The sequence below is a fragment of the Styela clava genome, chromosome 7, assembly GCF_964204865.1.
Source record: "Styela clava chromosome 7, kaStyClav1.hap1.2, whole genome shotgun sequence".
Classification (NCBI taxonomy): Eukaryota; Metazoa; Chordata; class Ascidiacea; order Stolidobranchia; family Styelidae; genus Styela; species Styela clava.
In genome coordinates, this window is record NC_135256.1 from 6657159 (window position 1) to 6677485 (window position 20327).

The 20327-nt window shown below is 34.1% G+C and overlaps 1 protein-coding gene across 1 annotated transcript; it reads left to right on the forward strand.

Annotated features, from left to right (window-relative positions):
- The first annotated feature begins 722 nt into the window (after positions 1-722).
- On the forward strand, positions 723-19461 carry LOC120328114 (lysosomal alpha-mannosidase-like). Its single transcript, XM_039394518.2, has 24 exons — positions 723-927; positions 1536-1638; positions 2067-2240; positions 3740-3933; positions 4638-4770; positions 5229-5374; positions 5805-5924; positions 6599-6793; positions 7123-7213; positions 7613-7705; positions 8381-8496; positions 9284-9409; positions 10072-10185; positions 10588-10683; positions 11163-11304; positions 12215-12294; positions 13047-13103; positions 13300-13397; positions 13821-13892; positions 14273-14441; positions 15318-15551; positions 16827-16979; positions 17832-17946; positions 18819-19461. The coding sequence occupies exons 1-24, from the start codon at positions 835-837 to the stop codon at positions 18917-18919; spliced, it is 3015 nt and encodes a 1004-aa protein (XP_039250452.2). The 5' UTR covers positions 723-834; the 3' UTR covers positions 18920-19461.
- Positions 19462-20327: the final 866 nt, after the last annotated feature.

Here is a 20327-nt window from a genome sequence, read left to right on the forward strand (position 1 = left end):
CATTTTCCCGGGTTGTAACATACGATACGGTTCAATTGTACAGGTACCGTACATGTCTTAACATTACCAGTTTCCACATTACTTATAAACAAAAATATAACTAACATAACCATTGCGCTGGCCTGGCCCCAAATATTCTGAGGCCTGGCCCCATTTTCTCCGTGGCCTGGCCCCATTTTCTCTGTGGCCTGGCCCCATTTTCTTCGTGGCCTGGCCCCTTTTGTGTGGCCTGGCTCCAAAGCCACAGAAAAGTTATCACCCCTGTTGCCGCGACTTGCGTACGACGGACTTGCGACGGTACCGGTACAAATACTGAAATATATTATGTTATATGGTAATATAAGTTGAACGTGACAGGCTTTCAGGCTTTAGACGTTTTGTTTTCAATGTATTTATTTTTTGTTCAAATTAAAATATTCAGATATTGGTTGCAAGCCGAAATCAAACATCTGAATTTGTCTGTTCGGTTTGTGTTTAGGGATTGCCCTGTTGTGTACGGTGCAGACGTGCAGTACCGGTACCGGTACTGTGCTATCACCGAAATAAGTGTTGAAACTACTAAAATATATCTGTATATACAGATATACTGGCTGACCGTCTTAGGTCCTAATGTTACCGTACAAACTCATCAAATAGTTTTTATTTTTTTTCCGATATTTTTACTTTCTGTATTTTTATACTCCATTACCGTATTACCTATACCTCAGTCTGTCACTGTTAGTAGACTATATCTTCTGATTTTTGCAGTTCTTAGTTTTCTGTTAACATTCTATCTGTCAGTCTGTATAGATAGAGATGTGGTAATCACCTGCTGAATATCAATAACAGGATAAAATGAAGTCAATCGTTTTGCATCACGTTATATTCTGCTTCGCTATTCCTTGTGTATGGACTCTTGCTTCAACCACTTGCGGTGGCGCATACCAGGTAACACAATAATCTGTAATTCAGTCATTTTTGAGTGAGATATTTGATTTGGTGAACTGTGACCAAGGAAAAAAGGCTTAAATAACGCCTAATGAAAATGTGATGTGAAATGAACGCCATAATTGCTCAAATAACGCCCAACAAAATGTGATGGGAAATTTTGATGTAAAACTGTAAAAAGATCGAAATTACACCCGTATTGCCCTAAAACGTCGCCGCCAAAAATGCGAAAAGTTGGACGACTCATCTGTCCTCTCTTGAGTCGGTTTGTTTGTTCCCGTTTGTCCCATGCGCTTAGTGTATTGTGTTCGAGCGAGACAGACTTACATTTAAAAAAAAAATGGAAATTTGGGTTGTATTTTCATATCACATTTTTGTTTGGCATTATTTAAGCACTTACAGCATTCGTTTTCACACCACGTTTATATTGGGGATATTTAAGCAGTTACGGCGTTTGCTTCACGAGACCCCCAAAAAAATCTGAAAATTACGAAATCTTCTAATCTGATGTTACAAAATGTAATGATGATCTTTTCTGCAAAAATCGTATGTTCTAATTTATTGAATTTCATATACAAAATCTGATGTATGATTCATTCACATTTCAGTCATGTAATCTTGGAGATCCTACTAAACTCAACGTGCATCTCGTGCCACACACACATGATGATGTTGGATGGTTAAAAACAGTGGATCAATACTTTTATGGCGGTCTGTATTATTTATTGCTTGTATGGTCAGTTTTATTTCTAGTCATTTGTAAAAATGAGTGAAAATTGATTACTTCTTTAGAAGATGAATAAACTGAAATATTTAATCTGGTTCCTGTTGCATTAATATTATTTTAAATTTTTTTATCAAGCTTAATATAGTTATTTGATTATCTGGATTGATGTCTCAAAATATATATAGCCTGCTTGGTAATTATCATATTAATGAACATTTAGATTTCAATTTTACATTTCAAAATAGATTGCATATTGTCAGAACTATCTTGTTCCAAGTGAATATTTTTCACCTCTCTATGCTGGACATTCTGTTTAAATTATTTCAAAGCAAAGTTTGTTCCTGTAGTTATTAAATACTAAATACCTGGTCATATAATGAGGATTTAACATAATGGAGAGTACTTTTTTTAGCCAATAAAACAATACAGATGGGGGGTGTCCAGTACATTTTGGATTCAGTTATCCCTCAGCTTCTTAAAGATCCATCTCGACGATTTATTTATGTTGAAATGGCATTTTTCAAACGATGGTGGGATGAACAGAGGGATGATATGAGAGAAACTGTCCAATCTTTAGTGCAGCAAGGTTTGCGAGTTAGAAAACACTCATGTTTTGGTGCAGAATGTGCAATAGAAATTTTTGTTAAAGATAGCCACTCGGTGAAGACCATAATATTTCTTGCGTATAGTATTAACCTATCACAATTTTCATTTTTTTTTCAAAAAGCCAAATGTTAATTGAAAAATTGAGAATTATGGATTACCTTTTAAATATGCAATTATTACGCAATAAGTAACCTCTGGAATATTGACAGAGACGATCAAACTGTTACTGTCCTATTTCACATTGAAATTGGTTTCATATAACAGAAGCACCTTTGCCAAGTTGCTATCTTTTATTTGTTTTTGAATGTTGTCAGGTATTGCACAGTCTTCAAGTTTCTTCACCCCTTTATATTCTGCTTATTTCTCACATGTTCTAACATATATTCACCTTTTCATTTTGCATGCTTCAACCACATCATAACCCAATTACTCACAATCACTAATTTCATTCTGCTCGAATAATACTTTAAAAATTCAAATTCACACCATACAATTACAGTTTTGATAATTCTTCTTCATTGTTAATTTTACCAAATTTTGCGACATAATTTTGGCTTGTAATTTGGCAAAGTAGATTATCAAGATTATTCGAAAGCAGGTGTACAATACATTTTGGACACTATTGTGACAAGTTTGGCTAGTAATCCCGCAAGAAAATTTATTTATGTTGAAATTGCTTTTTTTGAACGTTGGTGGAAAGAGCAAACTACTGAAGTTCAATCTAAAGTTCAAGAGTTTGTAAATCAAGGTTTCACACTTCTGACTATTGTCCGTTCACTATTCAATTTTTTCAGCATTGATATTAAGCTGATGTAGATGACATATAAATTTAATTTGATTCTTTCATAGGGAAGTCTTTGATAATAGTGGCTTTGCTAGCAATATTAAAGTCAAAATTTGTCATTTCAAGTCGTGACTTATTAACTTCCAAATGGCTAGTTCCTTTATATAATCATGGCATGTAAAACAATAAGTCAAAGGTTGAATATATTTACTTCATGGTGCTATTTTTTGAGCACCTGCTGTAATAGATTCTGGGAAAAAAATACTTTCATTAATTAGCAAAAAGTTAAATAAAACGATGTGAATTTGAATAATCCCATTTTTAACTGCTGAAAATTTGAAAGCCATTTGTTCACAGTTAAAGGAGAAAAGCCACAAACAATAATTTTGCAAAATAAGGAATGATTCATAGCTCCGTGGATGCCCATTCAATTGGATATTTTTCATGTCTCATATTCATTACATTGACACATTACTAAGGAATATACTGAATTTTTTTTTTATATATTGTCATATTTATCTAATATACTGGTATTACTCAAAGATAAAATTTATCAAAGACATATTTTCTGTTCATTTTAATAGTCTTGCATGAACACTCTTCCATTGTATTTTATACAAATTGTGCATGAGATGGAGCTTTGACAGGATATACTATTTCTATAGAAATATAATTTTTTGTTTTTTTGTTGTAAGGACGACTTGAGTTTATACTTGGGGGTTGGTGCATGAATGATGAAGCTGCAACTCATTACAATGCAATAATTGATCAAATGTCGCTTGGATTGCAATTTCTGAATGATACATTTGGGGTTTGTGCTCGACCACGAGTTGCTTGGCAGATTGATCCATTTGGCCACTCAAGAGAGCAAGCATCTCTCTTTGCTCAGGTTTTTAGAGTCTAATATTTAGTAAAATATTTCTTTTTACCCTGAAAATGAATAATCCTACATAAGAAGAGCAAATCACAATCATTTTCAAACTTGTGTAGTAAGTTTTTTGAAAATAAGGGATATGTAAAATTTTCATTTACAATGGTGAATGGTCAAATTCTATACATTTGATAAGATAGTGTTGAAGGCCCCATACACCAGTGTGAATGTGGTGAAATTCATCTTTAAGTCTTAAGTAAAACTAAAAATTTAATGTTAAATTTTAATTTTTTAACTTCATACAAAGACTTAGCACTTCATCATCTGATCTTGCTTGAAACCCTGTAAAATTACACATGGTCATGAAGTAAAGCTGTTTCATAACAAGTTATCTAAATTTAATAACAACCCCCATAAGATGTTCATACGCAGAGCTAATTGCTTGTATCTGTGAATCACCCACAATTAAAAACTAACCAATAGGGATTTCAACTTATATTCCAAATTTTTTTTTGAGTTTCCCCATACTACTGCAGAATCATTTTCTCTTATTGCAAACTACTATCCCTTGTAAACCTACTTGTTGCTCCATGGCTTTCACTTTTGATTGAGAGCTTTTGACGAGACGTTGCTTCGAGAAAACTATGTTGATTATCAATATTCTCAAAAATGAAGCTCTGTGCCATATTTCTGTTTGTCTCAATTTGTTATATTCATTGTAGATGGGATTCGATGGTCTTTTCTTTGGTCGTCTGGACTTTGCTGACAAGGAATTGAGATCCAAAGAGAAAAGAATGGAAGAAATATGGAGAGGAAGTGAGAGTTTGGACTCTGCTTCTGCAGATCTACTGACTGGTAACATGAAGTATATGTCTCTCAGTTCGTGAGTGGTTGCTAATTCGTTAATCATGTCTAGTTTGGTACCCGCTTACAAAAACTAGCCTGTTTATACCCCAGCCATTGAATAACTCCCTCTCTTTGTATTCTATTCACTGTGGTGGTCATAGTGACCCAATCTGTCATGCTTGGAGTTATTTTCTCATGTGGGCCGAGCGACACTGGGAAATAGGAATATCGGGTTGGGTTGCTTAAATATCAATGTTTTTAACCCTCATCATATGTGTGCTGCTAGATAATCATTAATGGTTAATGGTTTCTTCCTTCACGCTGAAATGCATTTTTTATATTTTTCCTCAGTTTTTATGTACACTATGTATTGGATACTTTTTTGAGTTTTAACCTTGGTGTGCATTAAACTAAATTGAATTTCGTATACACCATTTAAAAACATATTTTGCTATACTTCAATCCAGGTGTTAATGAAAATGGTTATGGACCTCCAAAAGGATTTTGTTTTGATGAGTATTGTAGTGATGATCCTATCATGGATGATCCCAATTTGGAAGATAATAATGTTGAAGACAAAGTGAAATATTTTGAAGATGCAGCTAGACTTCAGGCAAGTACACTTTTCAAAAACTGCTGTTCGGCTTAGCATAGCAGTGACATGCCTTATCCGATACACGCAAGGCAAGATTGTGGAGTACGAGAAAATTTCATTCTAAGAGACATGTGACTCTGACCCATTCAAAAATGTCTCCAACACTTGACTTTAGAATGAAAGATTTTTTGGGTCAAGAAAACTCAGACAATGGGACAACCATATCTCCACATTGACAACTGTGGATTTGCTAATCCTTTTTTGTTTCATTGAAATTTTTGACTTTTTTTGAATCGCATGGGTCAGTACTTACTCCAAATTGCAATCAGAAGCATATGGTGAATTCCTGATCGAATTTGTTAGAAGATAGTTTTCTCATATTGATAGCATTTTGAAGTGAATAGTTGGCTAGGGCTCACTTCGCAGTATTAAATATTTAATTTTCTAGGCTGGTCATTTCAAAACCAACCATATAATGATGACAATGGGATCTGATTTCCAGTACAGCAACGCTCATAAATGGTACAAGAATCTGGATAAACTCATCAAATATGTCAATGCTGCAAAGGTGAATCTAATTATTGTATTTTTATTTTTTCGGTTTTATTTTCATTTATCCATCTGTATCCATCTGAAATAAATAACTGTCAATCTAATCCCATATCAGACATGCGCTGATAACCAGATGAGAGGCCATGCTACGGCGTATGATCAAGCCGTCTTATTGCCCTTTTTCTTTCCTGGAATAAATATGAAAAATTCATTCTATCCTATTCAGCTAAATCTATGTCGGGGACTTGTGATTATAGATTTGCACATTTGTACATTTGTCTACAATGCTTATTTTACCCCTGTGTTGTACCAGACTAGTAATCAACCGTATGCAGTTTAGCATTTCCTACCTTTTATGGTAAAATTTATGTAGGATGGATTTTTGTTAAGATTTGCATTTGCCAATGAAGTCCTCTTGTTGTTTGACAATAATTACTTATCGTTTTTAATCGGTAAGTATGTTGATAGGTATTTGTCTGTCTATAATTAGCGAGTTATCAATTAATTAGTGATGGGACACAAGGTGTCACTATGGAGTAAGAGCGATTTTTTGGGGGGATCCTCTAACTTCCGATCGATAAGTCTTCGGTCTCTGACCGATATTCTCGTTCACTTATTGTGCAGTGAACCTAACATGTATAATAGGCAAATCATATAATTCTAGCATTCAATATGTTTCTCTCTGCTTAGGATTCCAACATATCCGTGTTCTACTCCACACCATCATGTTATCTATATGCTTTGAATCAAGCAAATAAAGAATGGAATGTTAAAACAGATGATTTCTTCCCGTATGCAGACAGTCCTCACCAGTTCTGGACTGGATATTTCACAAGCCGACCTGCTTTGAAAGGATACGTCAGAGAAAGCAACAAACTTCTGCAGGTTAATGCAAAATTTACGAATTTTTTTTAAATAAGTTTAAAATTGGATGTCTATTGTTACAATTTTATGCCAAAGTTATAAAATATCCAGATAGTCTATGTAGATATTTATTTTTCATTCATTCGTTTCATCCATATAGTATTTCTAAATTCATTTTGGGTATTGATGCCCATGTTCTATTTATTGTATGTGAAATGAAAGTCTCATCCATTGACTATTTGTCTAATATTTTGTATCAACCACATTCTACATTATTCTTTTCTGAATTCATCTGTCCTGGCGTGATATTTATGCTGGTCCTTTTTTTTTTATTTACATACGTTTTTCAGGTTTGCAAACAAATGGAAGCTTTGACTCAAGGTTTTTCTTCCTCTGGGAAGAAACAAGCAAAAACAGGGACAGTTTCATCGCAAAAACTAAGTAAGTAAATATTTTTGAGATCTTGATGTCTTAGTTTGAACAAAAAATTATGTGGGAATTTACCAAAGATAATAATTGTTTGTCTAAGAAGTTCCAACGAAAGCTAACAAATAAATATGCTTGACATTTCGTGGAAATAGTTCGTTTTTCTATCATAATTACGAAAGTTCTCGTGTGGATCGCATTTAATATTGAAGAATCTAATAAGTATTTTAAATTTGAACCAAATTAAAATGCAGGCTTATGTTTCACAATCAAACTTTTATTTCGAGCAGAAATAATGTAGGATTTCATAAATGTTGATGAATTCCTTCTAATCAACCCCATTCCTGTTATTGCTGTGGAAATGTTTTCTATTTTAGTGTTTACAGTCGTATTTCATTATTTTCGTTTTAACAGGGGAAGCAATGGGAGTAGCTCAACATCATGATGCAGTATCTGGAACGGAAAAACAACATGTTGCCAATGATTATGCCAAACGTCTTTATAAAGGTAAATCTAATACGTTGACATTTTATCTTTGCAATGTTGGATTTATCATCCCAAACCCCAGTTTCTTACAGAGCGGTGTCCCACTTGTACCACATGTCCCACTTGTACCACGTGTCCCACTTGTACCACGTGTCCCACTTGTACCACGTGTCCCACTTGTACCACATGTCCCACTTGTACCACGTGTCCCACTTGTACTACGTGTCCCACTTGTACCACATGTCTCACTTGTACCACGTGTCCCACTTGTACCACATGTCTCACTTGTACCACATGTCTCACTTGTACCACGTGTCCCACTTGTACCACATGTCTCACTTGTACCACGTGTCCCTTTGTCTTACTTGGGACACAACATTTTTGAGACATTCCATACAGGGTGGTGATTACCGTTGTGTTGTGCCTGATCTATACGAAAATCATTCAGAAAATGGAAGTGTTAGAAAATTGCTGTCTCATTTTCCTGCCATTCATTCATTCACAGTGTAAAAAAAAGGTCAGGGGTCATGATGACCTGCGATACTGCCCTACACAAATCAATGTTTAAATTGTTTACTGTACTGTATTTTTTATAAAAGTTTCTTAACATTGTTTGTGAAAATATAATCTTTCTCACTCTCTACTTTCAGTGATCATTTATACCCATTTGTCTAATGTTAAGTTATACTGTTTCAGGTCGTGAAGTTTGTAAAGCTGTGATCAGTACTGCAGTGATGGGAAATCCAGATGATCTTCATTTCTGTGATTATCTCAATATCACATTGTGTGACTTCACTCAGAAGACAGACGAGGTTTGTGTCATCATCTAGGAATGGTTTATAATGCATATGACTGTACTCCCATAGTATGTGTACCAGGTTACGATTAGGCCATAATTTTATTTCGAATTTTCGTATTTTAGTTCTGTTATGAGTTCGGGGATTGTATGTGTTAGCCAAGTGAATATACCCCCTGCCCATAGATTTCAGTACCTTTACACAACTTGATGTAAAGTAGGCGAACAAAATTAGTTACCTCCATATTGGTACACACACACTTCTGAAGCGCCCATATTAGGCCTGAAATTTACTAAAACATTAGCAGTGCCTAACAGCAGCACACAAAAAAGAAGCACCAGTAAACCACCGTTTTTAGGGTCGCCACCGTTTTTAGGGTCTCAGCAAATAAATTACTGTTGTAAACAAACGCAACAAAGTTAAGCATAAGCCACATTTGAAAGACAATGGAAAATACCACTGTTTATGAAATGTGCTTTTATTTAAGTTAACATAATCTTATTCCAAGAATATCATAGCTGTGCAACAGCATGTAAGATCATTTAGGAACAATTTTGCAGCAAAGTCATGTGAGCTTCTAAATTTTAGTAATTTAGGCTTGTGTAATTTGGCGTAAATTTTCGATGACCAGATGGCAATTTTCTAGGAAGAATAGTACTATACTTTTGACTGAATTTTCAGAAAACATTGTTTCAAAGTTAATTTCAAGTTTTGAAATAAGCTAAATTTAGTGGACATCTAGTGGACTAAAAATGAATATGGAGATTCCACACATAAAAAATTTTGATCAACTGTTTTTCAGTTCACAGTTGTTGTTTACAACCCTCTTGCGAGAAATGTTCCAACATATGTGAGATTACCAGTATCTGATGATAGTGGAACCTTCACAGTGAAAGATAAGTTGACGGGAATGTATGTTGGGAGCCAGGTATATTGTCATTTTGTTTATTGAATAACTTAATCGGAAGTTAGTATGAATAACATAATCTGTTTCCGCAAAATAGCATTATATTTGTGAAAATTGTGAGCTTCCGTTGGGTCATAGACTCATAGTCCTAACTCATTCAGAAAAACAAAAGTACCCTGTAAGTACCCACTCTAGTAATGCTTACCAATTGTACATATCATAATAGCTTCTGAAAGTTAATAGTTGAATTTGGATCATGCATTATATTGCTTTACAAAATCAGATTACAAAACCTAAAATACCTTTTAATGCCATTATCAATTTAATCATAGTCCTAGAACTAGTTAATTAATGTTCAACCCACATCAGCCTGGTTATTGATGCTGTTTGCCTAATTCTGCGCAATTATATTTTTCTCAAGTTGAGTAGCTCCATTATCTAATCTGCATTGTACAGATTCTTGAATCAAGAGAATAATTGTGCTGATGATTTGGTTTCTGTGAGACTAACTACTTCTTCTATGCTTCTGTGCCAAGGGATCCGACTGCTTTTTTTTGTTATAGTTGAACTATGTATGTCTGAAGAATTCTGACCTTGGTCAGACGAAACGTTACAGAAATATATTTGTGTTAGTGTGCAGCAAGACTGAATCACTTAACATTATTTGTATCTTTGTTTTCCAGATTGTTCCTGTCACGCAACCGACACTTTTAGTCCGAAGGAACAAAGGAAATGCGGACTCAGAGCTTGTGTTCAAAGCAGATAATATTCCACCTCTTGGGTTCTCTGAATTTTCAGTAATATATTTAATACTTCATAAATTGCCGGGATTGGATCGGGTTTTCATATTTAACCTTTGTTGGGGCATGGTCGGGGTTGATAAAACATATACCACTTCCCAGCAATTTTCTTGCTTCAAAACCTACCTAATAATATGTGATGGTGTGATAGTATAGCTGTGCACATTATGCTTTGCATGATAAGCCAACTACCAATTCGTTATTGCATGTCTGAGCCATTTTTGATCAATTTACATTGTATGTATGCCTCAGTATGCTAAGTGATTTTTTGATAAATCGCAAATCTAATAAAGAAATATAGAAGAAATTAATTTTTTATAAAATTCCAAATGCTATTTTGTTGACTTATTCAGTATTTACTTCTGATGATAGAATCTAAAAATCATAAACTATTATCAGGTTATAAAATCCAACTTTTCTGATGTTTATAAGAAAACTAACAACAAAGGTTTTCATAGAAGAGTTAGAGGTGGAGATGTGACCATCGCTAATGAGGTTTATATAGTTTTATATAGTAGTTGTTTGTTTTTGGATTGTTTTTCCAGAAATAAGATCCTAGTTCAACATAGAAACATTCCATATGCTAATATTTTGTACAAACAGCTTAGCATATATTATATCAAGGGCTTTAACTCAAAAGGGCAAAACTTGAAAAAAGCTCTTTTGAAAAGATGAGAAAAACACCAGCTTAAAAAGAGATTAGTACACCAGCTCAAAAAGCATTTTTTCTATGTTTGTTTGGTAATATTTTTTAAATATAATTTCTCAGAATTTTAATATTCGTTTTTCGTTATGAAACCCTTGTATTAGTGTTTGGTATTGTGGTCAAAACCTAATAGCGTGTGAAATCTCTTATGCAGACTTTTGATTTTCATCATGTCATTAACAATTGACATGTAAAATAAAAATTGCCCTCAAATATTCTACATAAATTTAGTGTTTTATGAATTACTACTATTTTACTTGTGTTACAGTATTTCAAAGTTGTATTTGACGGAAGCAACGGCCAAATGAAAACAATCGCTAATATCGAATCAGGAATTACGCTTCCAGTCATGCAGCAAATGTTCTGGTATAATGCAAGCATGGGAAACAACATTTCTCTCCAAAAATCTGGTGAATATATTAGATTTCACTATTCTCTTTTAGTGCTTAGTATAGGCAGGGCTGCCATGACGACCTTATTTTTAAGATTGTCCTTAGTTTGGAAGGTTTTGTCTTAGAAAAATTTTTTGTCTTTATTTTGACTTTATTTTTGTTTAATTTCAGAGGTAGATGTTTTAATACCAGGCACTTAGATTGGTCAATTTGAATAGGTTTCAGTCCCTTTACTTTACACACTTGATGTGAAGTAGGGGAACAAAATTAGGAACCTCCTTATTGGTAAACACACTTCTGAAGCGCCTGCAATAGTTTGAAATATATGCATAAATATGTATTACATTGCTACTAAATAGGTCCATCTTATTAAATTACAAACGAGAATATCGGTTGGAAACCGAAGTCCTATCGATGGATAGTTAGGGGATCCCCCAAAACAGAAACTGCAGTTTCGATTCATCCGCTCTTGTAACTTGCGCACTGCGCATCACACACACACACTCGGCGGGTCTCAAAATTCTCTCGCTTTACAAAAATCTAGATCACTATATCAATAATTGATTGATAACTCGCTAATTATACGACATAATTCGCCCAAAATTAATAGGCTTCTGGTCCGAGATAAGATGAATGCACATGCAAAATCTGGAGCAGATTCAATCTCGCTTTCGTGAGATATCGCGTGCACCTAACAGACATACATACAGACAAATACCTATCAACATACTTACCGATTAAAATCGATAAGTAATAATACAAAATAAAATTTAGTCCTAAGAACAGTAAATTTCTTTCTCAGAACGAGTTCCTCTTCAGTTGGGAAACACTGGTATATGCCAATAGTGTTTGAAATTTTTCGATAACTACCGTAATAGATTTCAAGTTTTTTGTAGATACTTGATAAAAAATTTTATATCATTTTTAGGAGCTTATGTTTTTCGACCAAATTCATCAACTCCTTTTCACTGCACTCAAGATGGCAAGATTGAACTAGAAGTGTTACAGGTAACCTGTTGGGTTTGGATGTTTAATATTAATATGGGATTTAAGTTTTTTTTTGTTACCCAAATCAAACCACTGCCATGTGATCAATTTAAATACACATTTATGATACATCGTTTTATACATCCTTCACTCTGAATAAGGCTCTGAACGAAATACAATACTTTTGGAAAGACTTATCTTTTCGGTTCAACATTGCCTACTCAGTTTATTGCTCATTGAGTGAGACGGGTCTATGGCAGGATGGCAGGATTGGGTAAAAATTTTTAGTATAAGAGCCGCATGCAGCAAGTCGGAAATATATGAGAGCCACATAATTTTTGAAATTAATAATATCAGAATACCGTAAACTGAAAGAACTTTACACAAACGTATTTAATAACAAAATTGCAAAGTATATATACTTCAACCGCTTAATGGATTGAAAAAAACTGTTATGCTAAAATTTCTTTTAGTTAAATTTGGATAATATAGAATTATTGCCAGCGAGAAGAGTCGCATAAGAATTCCGGCGAGCCTCGGTTTACCCACCGTTGGTGTATGGGTTGAATACAATAGAGTAGCGTCCAATGCTTTAACGACCAGCCAAGGTGGATTCAATGGAGACCATCCTTATACATAACTGTATTGCCTTGTTTTATTCAATAAAAAGCAATTAGGCAAATCAGAAAAATGGTCAATGGCACTGAAATAGTTGGGAACCACTCTTGAGGTGTGTATTATTTTTCTTTTACGACGTGTTCATTATTTGACAGGGCGACACTCCATTGGTCCAAGAAGTTGTTCAAAAATTCAGTGATTGGGCATGGCAGGTATAACCTTTTAATTTTCTATTGGCTCATCATTGAAGAATAGATTCGGTAAAATCATGCCAATGTCTGCAGTAGGTACAGCACAATAGTTATATCAGTTTGGATTTCACAAAGACAAGAACGTTTCATTACATGAATTATTATCGAAAGTAATTTTGCCTTTTTCATTAACATCCGATTATTTTTATACATATAGGTTGTTCGTTTATATTCCGGTGTGCGATACATTGAGGCTGAATGGACGATCGGACCAATTCCTTTCGAAGATGGATATGGGAAAGAATTTATTTCAAGGTTTGTTCAATTGTTCTGGAATGGCTGTTCAGTTAGGCATTAGGATAAAAGGGGCCAACTTGGTTTGAAATTATTTCGCGTTTACCCGAGATAAATAGACTGTAGTAGTTTTATAAGAAGAATGCAGACATCTCTTTCATGAACAACCTGGAACTTTACATCTGACTTTTTTTGTTTACGATGATAGGATTTTTTATGTCTCTTTCAGATTAAATCTACAATAAGGCATTCATATATAAAGAGGGTTTAAAAATAATTCATCAATTATCATTTTTAGGGTACTTATTAGTCAGTCTAATTAGAACACAACTACAACATTCTGACACTAAGCAGCATAGCAGTGGCCTACACAGCAAGTGTTTAAACATAATATTGTTTGAAATTATTCAAATTACGGAAAACTGGATGTTACTTTTTTTCAAGATTCTACTTTCCGCTGCAAACAAATGGTGAATTTTACACAGATGCGAATGGGAGAGAGATATTGAAACGAAAGTAAGTCTCACATTAATTAAGATAAAATGAAATTTTGGTTTTCTAATTTTTCTAAATGACTGCTCTTAACAAGACTCTGTACAGCCATACAATGATATGTAATGAGCTACTCTTCATTTACAAGTACCAGAATCTTCGCGATCCGGCACTGCGTATCCAATTTATTTCCCCTTTGGATTCAAACCCAAGATGTGTAACGCCTACCCAGTTGAATCTAATGCTGTTCAGAGAAAAATCTTCTTGAGAAGACTACTATAATTTTTGTAAGATCTAGATTTTGTGATGTTAATATTATTAGATTAATCTCCTGCTAAGCACTGGGCTATCATAACCACTGCAAATAGTCGCATTTTTCATATTTGTCAATAATTTTTCTACAGAAAGGATTTCAGACCTACATGGACTTTGAATCAATCTGAACCTGTAGCTGGAAATTATTATCCAGTTAATTCTCGTATTTATACCAATGATACCAAAACTCAGTTCACGATACTAACAGACAGATCCCAAGGAGGAAGCAGTTTGTTTAATGGAACTTTGGAACTTATGGTATGAACAACTTTATCCATCATTTAATGCAAGTATATAGTTTTAAAATGAAAACAGTTGTACTTTAGCCAGTTTGATTGGGTACTGCCGTAGTATGTGTACCGGGTTAGTCCATAGGTTTATCCCAATTTTCCTTATTTTAGTTCTATTACAAGTTTGGGGACTGTCTGTGTTAGCCAAGTGAATATTCCCCTGCCCATAAGCGTTAGTCACTTTACACAACTTTATGTAAAATAGGCGAACAAAATAAGTTACTTCCATATTGGTACACACACTTCTGGAGTGCCATTGCTTGATCACAGAGTAAGCTTTTTTTGCTGAAAAAAAAATAATATAATGGGCTCTGTGTTTGTCTGAAATTTCTCCCCTTGATCCCCCAAAATATGACGTTGCTAATCGGTAGATTTTCTTGGTTAGTTACCAGTTGCATCCATCTGTTGTAGTTGTTGCTTTTTTGCATTTTTTGTGAAAAGTTTTTTATTCAAGAATTTCTGCTCTCGAAATTATTTATCAACTGGGTTTATTTAATTTAGTCTTCGCATTCATTGATATCTATTAATATATTTCGTAGCTGTGCACCAACGTGTAACTTTTGACTGGTCAGATATTGTTATTGGTGACTCCTAACTTTTGTATCTGTTTGTATTCTATTTGTTCTAATATGAGTGCTCGTAACATTTCTTTGAACAATCTTGCGTAATAAATATATTAGTAAGTTTCACCTGAGAAGGCAACGGAAGAGTTAAACTAGTTTGCATGATTCGCCACATTTTAAAGATTTCTCTCTTATATATACACCACCACAGGGAGAGATCTCTCTTATATCTTATATTTTATATTTTCACAGATTTAAGTAATAAATGTTTATTCATTTAGATGCATAGAAGACTTTTCGGTGATGATGCTAAAGGTGTTGGTGAACCATTGAACGAAACTGGACAATTTGATGATGGATTAATTGTTCGTGGCAAACATTTCATTCTTGTTGATTCATTGAGTGATGCTGCAAAACACCATCGCTTACTTGCTGAAGAAATCTACATGAGTCCGCTTGTTTCATTTTATGCTAATGTGTCAACCAATGACAGAAGATCTTTCGAAAGCTTTCCAGTAAGTCGTGAGATGTAGAAGAGTAGCGTATTCTGTTTCCATGAAATAGCAAGTATTTGCGGAAGCTTTCGTTAGATCAGGGGTGTGCAACCTTCAATACAGGAGGGCCAGATCTGGGTGAAACCATGGGCCGCACTTTTATTTAGCGATAATTTTGGTTATTGATCACATGACATGCAATGTTTGCTTTGCACAAGCTTGCTGTTAAGGCATTGTAAAGTTATAGATAGGCGTAGATAATAATGGACTAAGTATAGAAAATTTCGTCTCGCGGGCTGCACACGATTAAAATTAGCAAAATTTTTCCTTGTGGGCTGCATTTGCACAGGTTACATACCTCCGCGTTAGATCATAGTCTAGCTTCTTCAGACAAAACAAGATGTAACTTAATTTTAATATTTTTATTTATCTTTATAATACTATCTCGTTCAAGCATCCTTGTGACAACGGTTGCATATGTATCCAAAGTAGAAAGTAGACCTACAGTTCAATGCAACTTCTGAAGTAAGGTTGTGCGCTAAATAATTTTCGTATTTTTAAATTATTGTCGGCCCTCATTTGTGGAACTTGCATATAATTCCTGACTTGTTGACCTGGTATTATTACATGGAAGTGAATGAACTATTTGATTTTGTGTTTAAATACATATTTTGTTTTGAGTAATTGAACAAAATAAGATGTATTCTAGATTAAGCTTGCCTTCAGCTTTTTTGGGTTGTTTTGTTGATTTTTGTATGAGGGTTGAAATAAAATTATTAAACGATACTACTCAAGAGGTAACAAGTCACTCAGCTGAAAGTGAAAATTCAATGATATATGAGACCATATTCTAAAACAAGAGAGCTATGCTCAAATATATGGACACGTAGAGTCACATAATTTTGATGACGTCATAGCGAAAAAAAAAGTAATAGCCTTCTGGAGAAAATTTTTATCTTTCACCACTGAAAATTTCAAAGCAATTGGTCCAGTATTCGAAGAGAAAAGCGACTTTTTAAAAATGTGTCAAAGAACAACAACAACAACATAATATTGAAACGATCGTTATGTCCACTACGTGTCCAATAATAATGTGATGTCGTGCTGTCGATTGTATATAATCAGCAATAGTTAGGAGGACTTGGAGTCTAGTGTAAATTTTCCCCAATTCCATTTGCTTATAACCTCTGCATCAATTTACATTAAGTTGCTTTTGAACACCAGTTTAGAGTTATGTTTGCTTCTAATAATTTTTACAAATGGAAAATCTTCGTTAATCCAAATTCTTCTTTTCAGAAATCGGCATTGACAAAAAGTCTTCCAAAAAATGTTCATCTTTTGACATTATCAACTGAAACAAGTGATGGGTCGGTTCTTATCAGACTTGAACATCAATTCCAGAAATCTGATGATCCAACGTATTCACAGCCTGTCACTGTCTCACTTAAAGTAATGAGATTTTATCATTTAGAAGCTTATATTAATATACTATAGCTTGGATATTCATTGTATACTGAATTTTTATTGTCCCACTTATACAGGGTGTCCATAAAGTCCTTTTACAATTTCAATTTTATTATGAAGTCAGGTCTCAGTATATGTTAACCAGGTTTTTCGTTTTTTAATCAGTAATCGTTTAAGTGTTTTTACATAATTAAATACATTTGTGAGGGCCAAAACAATATATGGTATTGCTAAATTTGCAATTTCAAAAAAATTTAATACTTTAAAACTTTATTTATTACTCCTATTCTTAATAAAGGCAGTGACCCCTCTTATGATTGCGCCTTCTTAACTTTCTTTTCCTCTAGATAAATATGAAAATCTATTCTATAATGATGCAATCATATTTCATTGATTCTTCTGACATTTTTTCTGATTGGCCGATATATTTTGTGAAATAATTCCATAATTCAGAATAAAAGTAGTGGTGGGGCATACAATAGACCAGGGGTCTCCAACTCAAAAATGTCGCGGGCCACGTTTTGAAATTTATTGACCACGCGGGCCGCACACCAAGAAATTAGGTACAAAAATGGGTATCTGAATTTTGCTTCACTTTTTACAGTTTGTCGGACTCTTGATGATAAATGACATGATAAAACCTACTAATAGTTGACATCATACTATTTTAGTTTTTTTGGAAAAATCCCAACCATGACGCGGGCCGCAAAAAATTGGGGCCGAGGGCCGCGTGTTTGAGACCCCTGCAATAGACCTTAATACTTATTTGGAGATATGTAATTTTGTATGGTTGAATTTCATGAATGGTATTCCTACTAATAATCATATACCATCTAGGATATTTTTGTTGGATATGAAGTAACATCTCTTGAAGAATTAGTTCTTGGTGCCAATGCATTAAAACAGGATGTTGTCAGGCTTCTGTGGAGCGAAGCCGTGAAAAATAATCCAGGTAATGAATTTTTAAGATGATAAAGCGACATGGACATATAATAGTATGTCTAATTATATCAAATGTTTCCATTAGTATGACAGTCCATCTATGCCTTTCAAATTCGAAATGTTAATGGAAAGATACTTTAGAGTGATTTAATGTTATATTAAAATTTGTTTATGATGAAAATATATGGTGAATACAATTTTTTTTCTCAATTATATGCGTGTACTAATCTCGTTCCATGCCAAGCCAAGTTAATCTTATTTTTCCAACCAGTAAAAAATATTGCTACTCCCGTAGTATGTGAACCAAGATGGCGGACACCGGAACGTAGTATGTGTACCAGGTTAGGGTTTGGTCATAATTTCAGGTACAAATACTACGGGGGTCACTTGGCTAATCCCCGAACTCGTAATAGAACTAAAATAAGGAAAATTGGAGTTATATTTACGGCTTAACCCTAACCTGGTACACACACTACGGGAGTACCAAAAAATGATCCTATTCGCGTTAGAAATTGTTTGTTATATTAATATTATATTAAAATTTGTTTAACAATGTCCGCCATCTTGATTCACATACTTGGGGAGCGCCAAAATATTTATGAAACATTAATTATGAGAAAAAGATATTAACACGGTTTTACTGAAGAAGCATAGTGGAATCAAAGCTGGTTATCTTGCAGTGACAGCAATCTGCTCTAGCTCTTATTTTTATGACCAAGTCTATTTGCAGATAATAAATGAGTGCATGGTTTATATCATTTCTCTATCTTATGAAAAACTATCCAACCTGAACGAATTAGAATTATTGTCCAAGATGCACTTGTATTATATTTTGTTCTTCGACTGTTTTTCTCAAATAAACGCATTGTGTTACAATTGCAGTGCCATCAGACAGCAAGCTGCACTTTCAAGAACCTTTTGATGTCACGTTGTCGCCTATGCAAATTCGTACTTTCAGGATGAGAGTTACGCCAACTAAATAAATAAATATCAGGCTCCGGTGAAGGATTTTATACTGATTGAATTATTTTTGCCTTTTGTTACATGATTTAGATTCTGTCAATGTGCCTTTGAGTTTAAGCAGTATTTTCTCTTGTATATATTTTCAAGTTCCACCTTCTGATTACATCTCATCCAATCTAAGCTTATCCGCAAGTGAGTGCATTCTGAAAATATGAAGCCATGATTCGCATTTCGACAGGATAAATTGTTATGGACTTTTTTTTCGGCATTTAAACATTAAACTCTCTTTATACAGATAACAGTAATTGTTTAGGGTCTGTTGCATTTTGTAGCACATATGTTGATTATTTGTTTGCAAATTTTCTTTAAAAATAGAAAAAACAGTCTTGTTCCAAATGATTGAAATACTGTTTTGTTTGTAAGCTATCGAATTGTTCTGGACATTTATTTATTCATGTAACTCATAATGTAGAACTTTCGTATGTTGATTTCTGTGCAATAACTATCGTCTTTAAACATTTCTCATGGTTAGACTGATCTCAATAAAAATTTTTGTGCAAGCCATATTGTTGCATTTCTTGTTATGGCGCGACGTCTGTGACCGCCGACAGCGGACTAACAGGTCAGGATTTACATATTGCACAGTTTGTAAGTTCAACGGACACACAGTATTTGAAGACAGTGGGGGCGATGAAACGGCTTTACCACATAGCTATAACTACTATAAATGTAACTGCGCTATCGAGATCCATGGTCGGACGTGGGAATATTTTTCACCAATTGAATCAATCCACGCAGATATATGGGTGTAACCGACCGGTAAAAAATTATTATCACTCAAATACCGCAAGCCAACCCCACGTCATTATAGTACTAATATCTTTAATAGCGTGTTGATAATTCCGTTGTCAATCAAACACCAACAATTTACCCCAATGCTGATTTAACCTAGGAATTATGTCACAAGAAAAAGTTCAGGGAATACTTTGAGAAACCTTGGAGCTAGATGAAAAATCCAAGCACTTGCTTTACCATCACCGTCTTGCGCTGTATTTTATCGATAAAATTACTTGCTGCAGCCCTTCTCTTAATATCCCTTATATATATTAAAATACTCAGTTTCAGCGAAGGCGACACTTATACCAAAAGTAAATATAAATTCGCTATGTTGTATATATTGCCCTAATATCGTTGAAAAAATAACAGAAATGGGATATAATATGTCAGATTTTGGAAACATGCTGGCCTCTCGAAAGGCATGACTGTATAGGTTGTCCATAAGATCCTGAAATTTTTTGAAATTGCAAGGGGAATTTATTGATACCATATATTGTTTGATCCTCACAGATATAATAATATATTAACTGAAGTGAAAATACTTAAATCATTGCTGATTAAAGAAATAAACAGGGTTAATCGAAATATATT

What these genes read in the sequence shown, in the direction of transcription:
- LOC120328114 (XM_039394518.2), top strand. Translation starts at nt 835, where the DNA reads ATGAAGTCAATCGTTTTGCATCACGTTATATTCTGCTTCGCTATTCCT. An exon ending in TTGAACTAGAAGTGTTACAG is followed by an intron (nt 12,295 to 13,046) that starts GTAACCTGTTGG and finishes ATTATTTGACAG; the next exon opens with GGCGACACTCCATTGGTCCA. An exon ending in TCAGTGATTGGGCATGGCAG is followed by an intron (nt 13,104 to 13,299) that starts GTATAACCTTTT and finishes TTATACATATAG; the next exon opens with GTTGTTCGTTTATATTCCGG.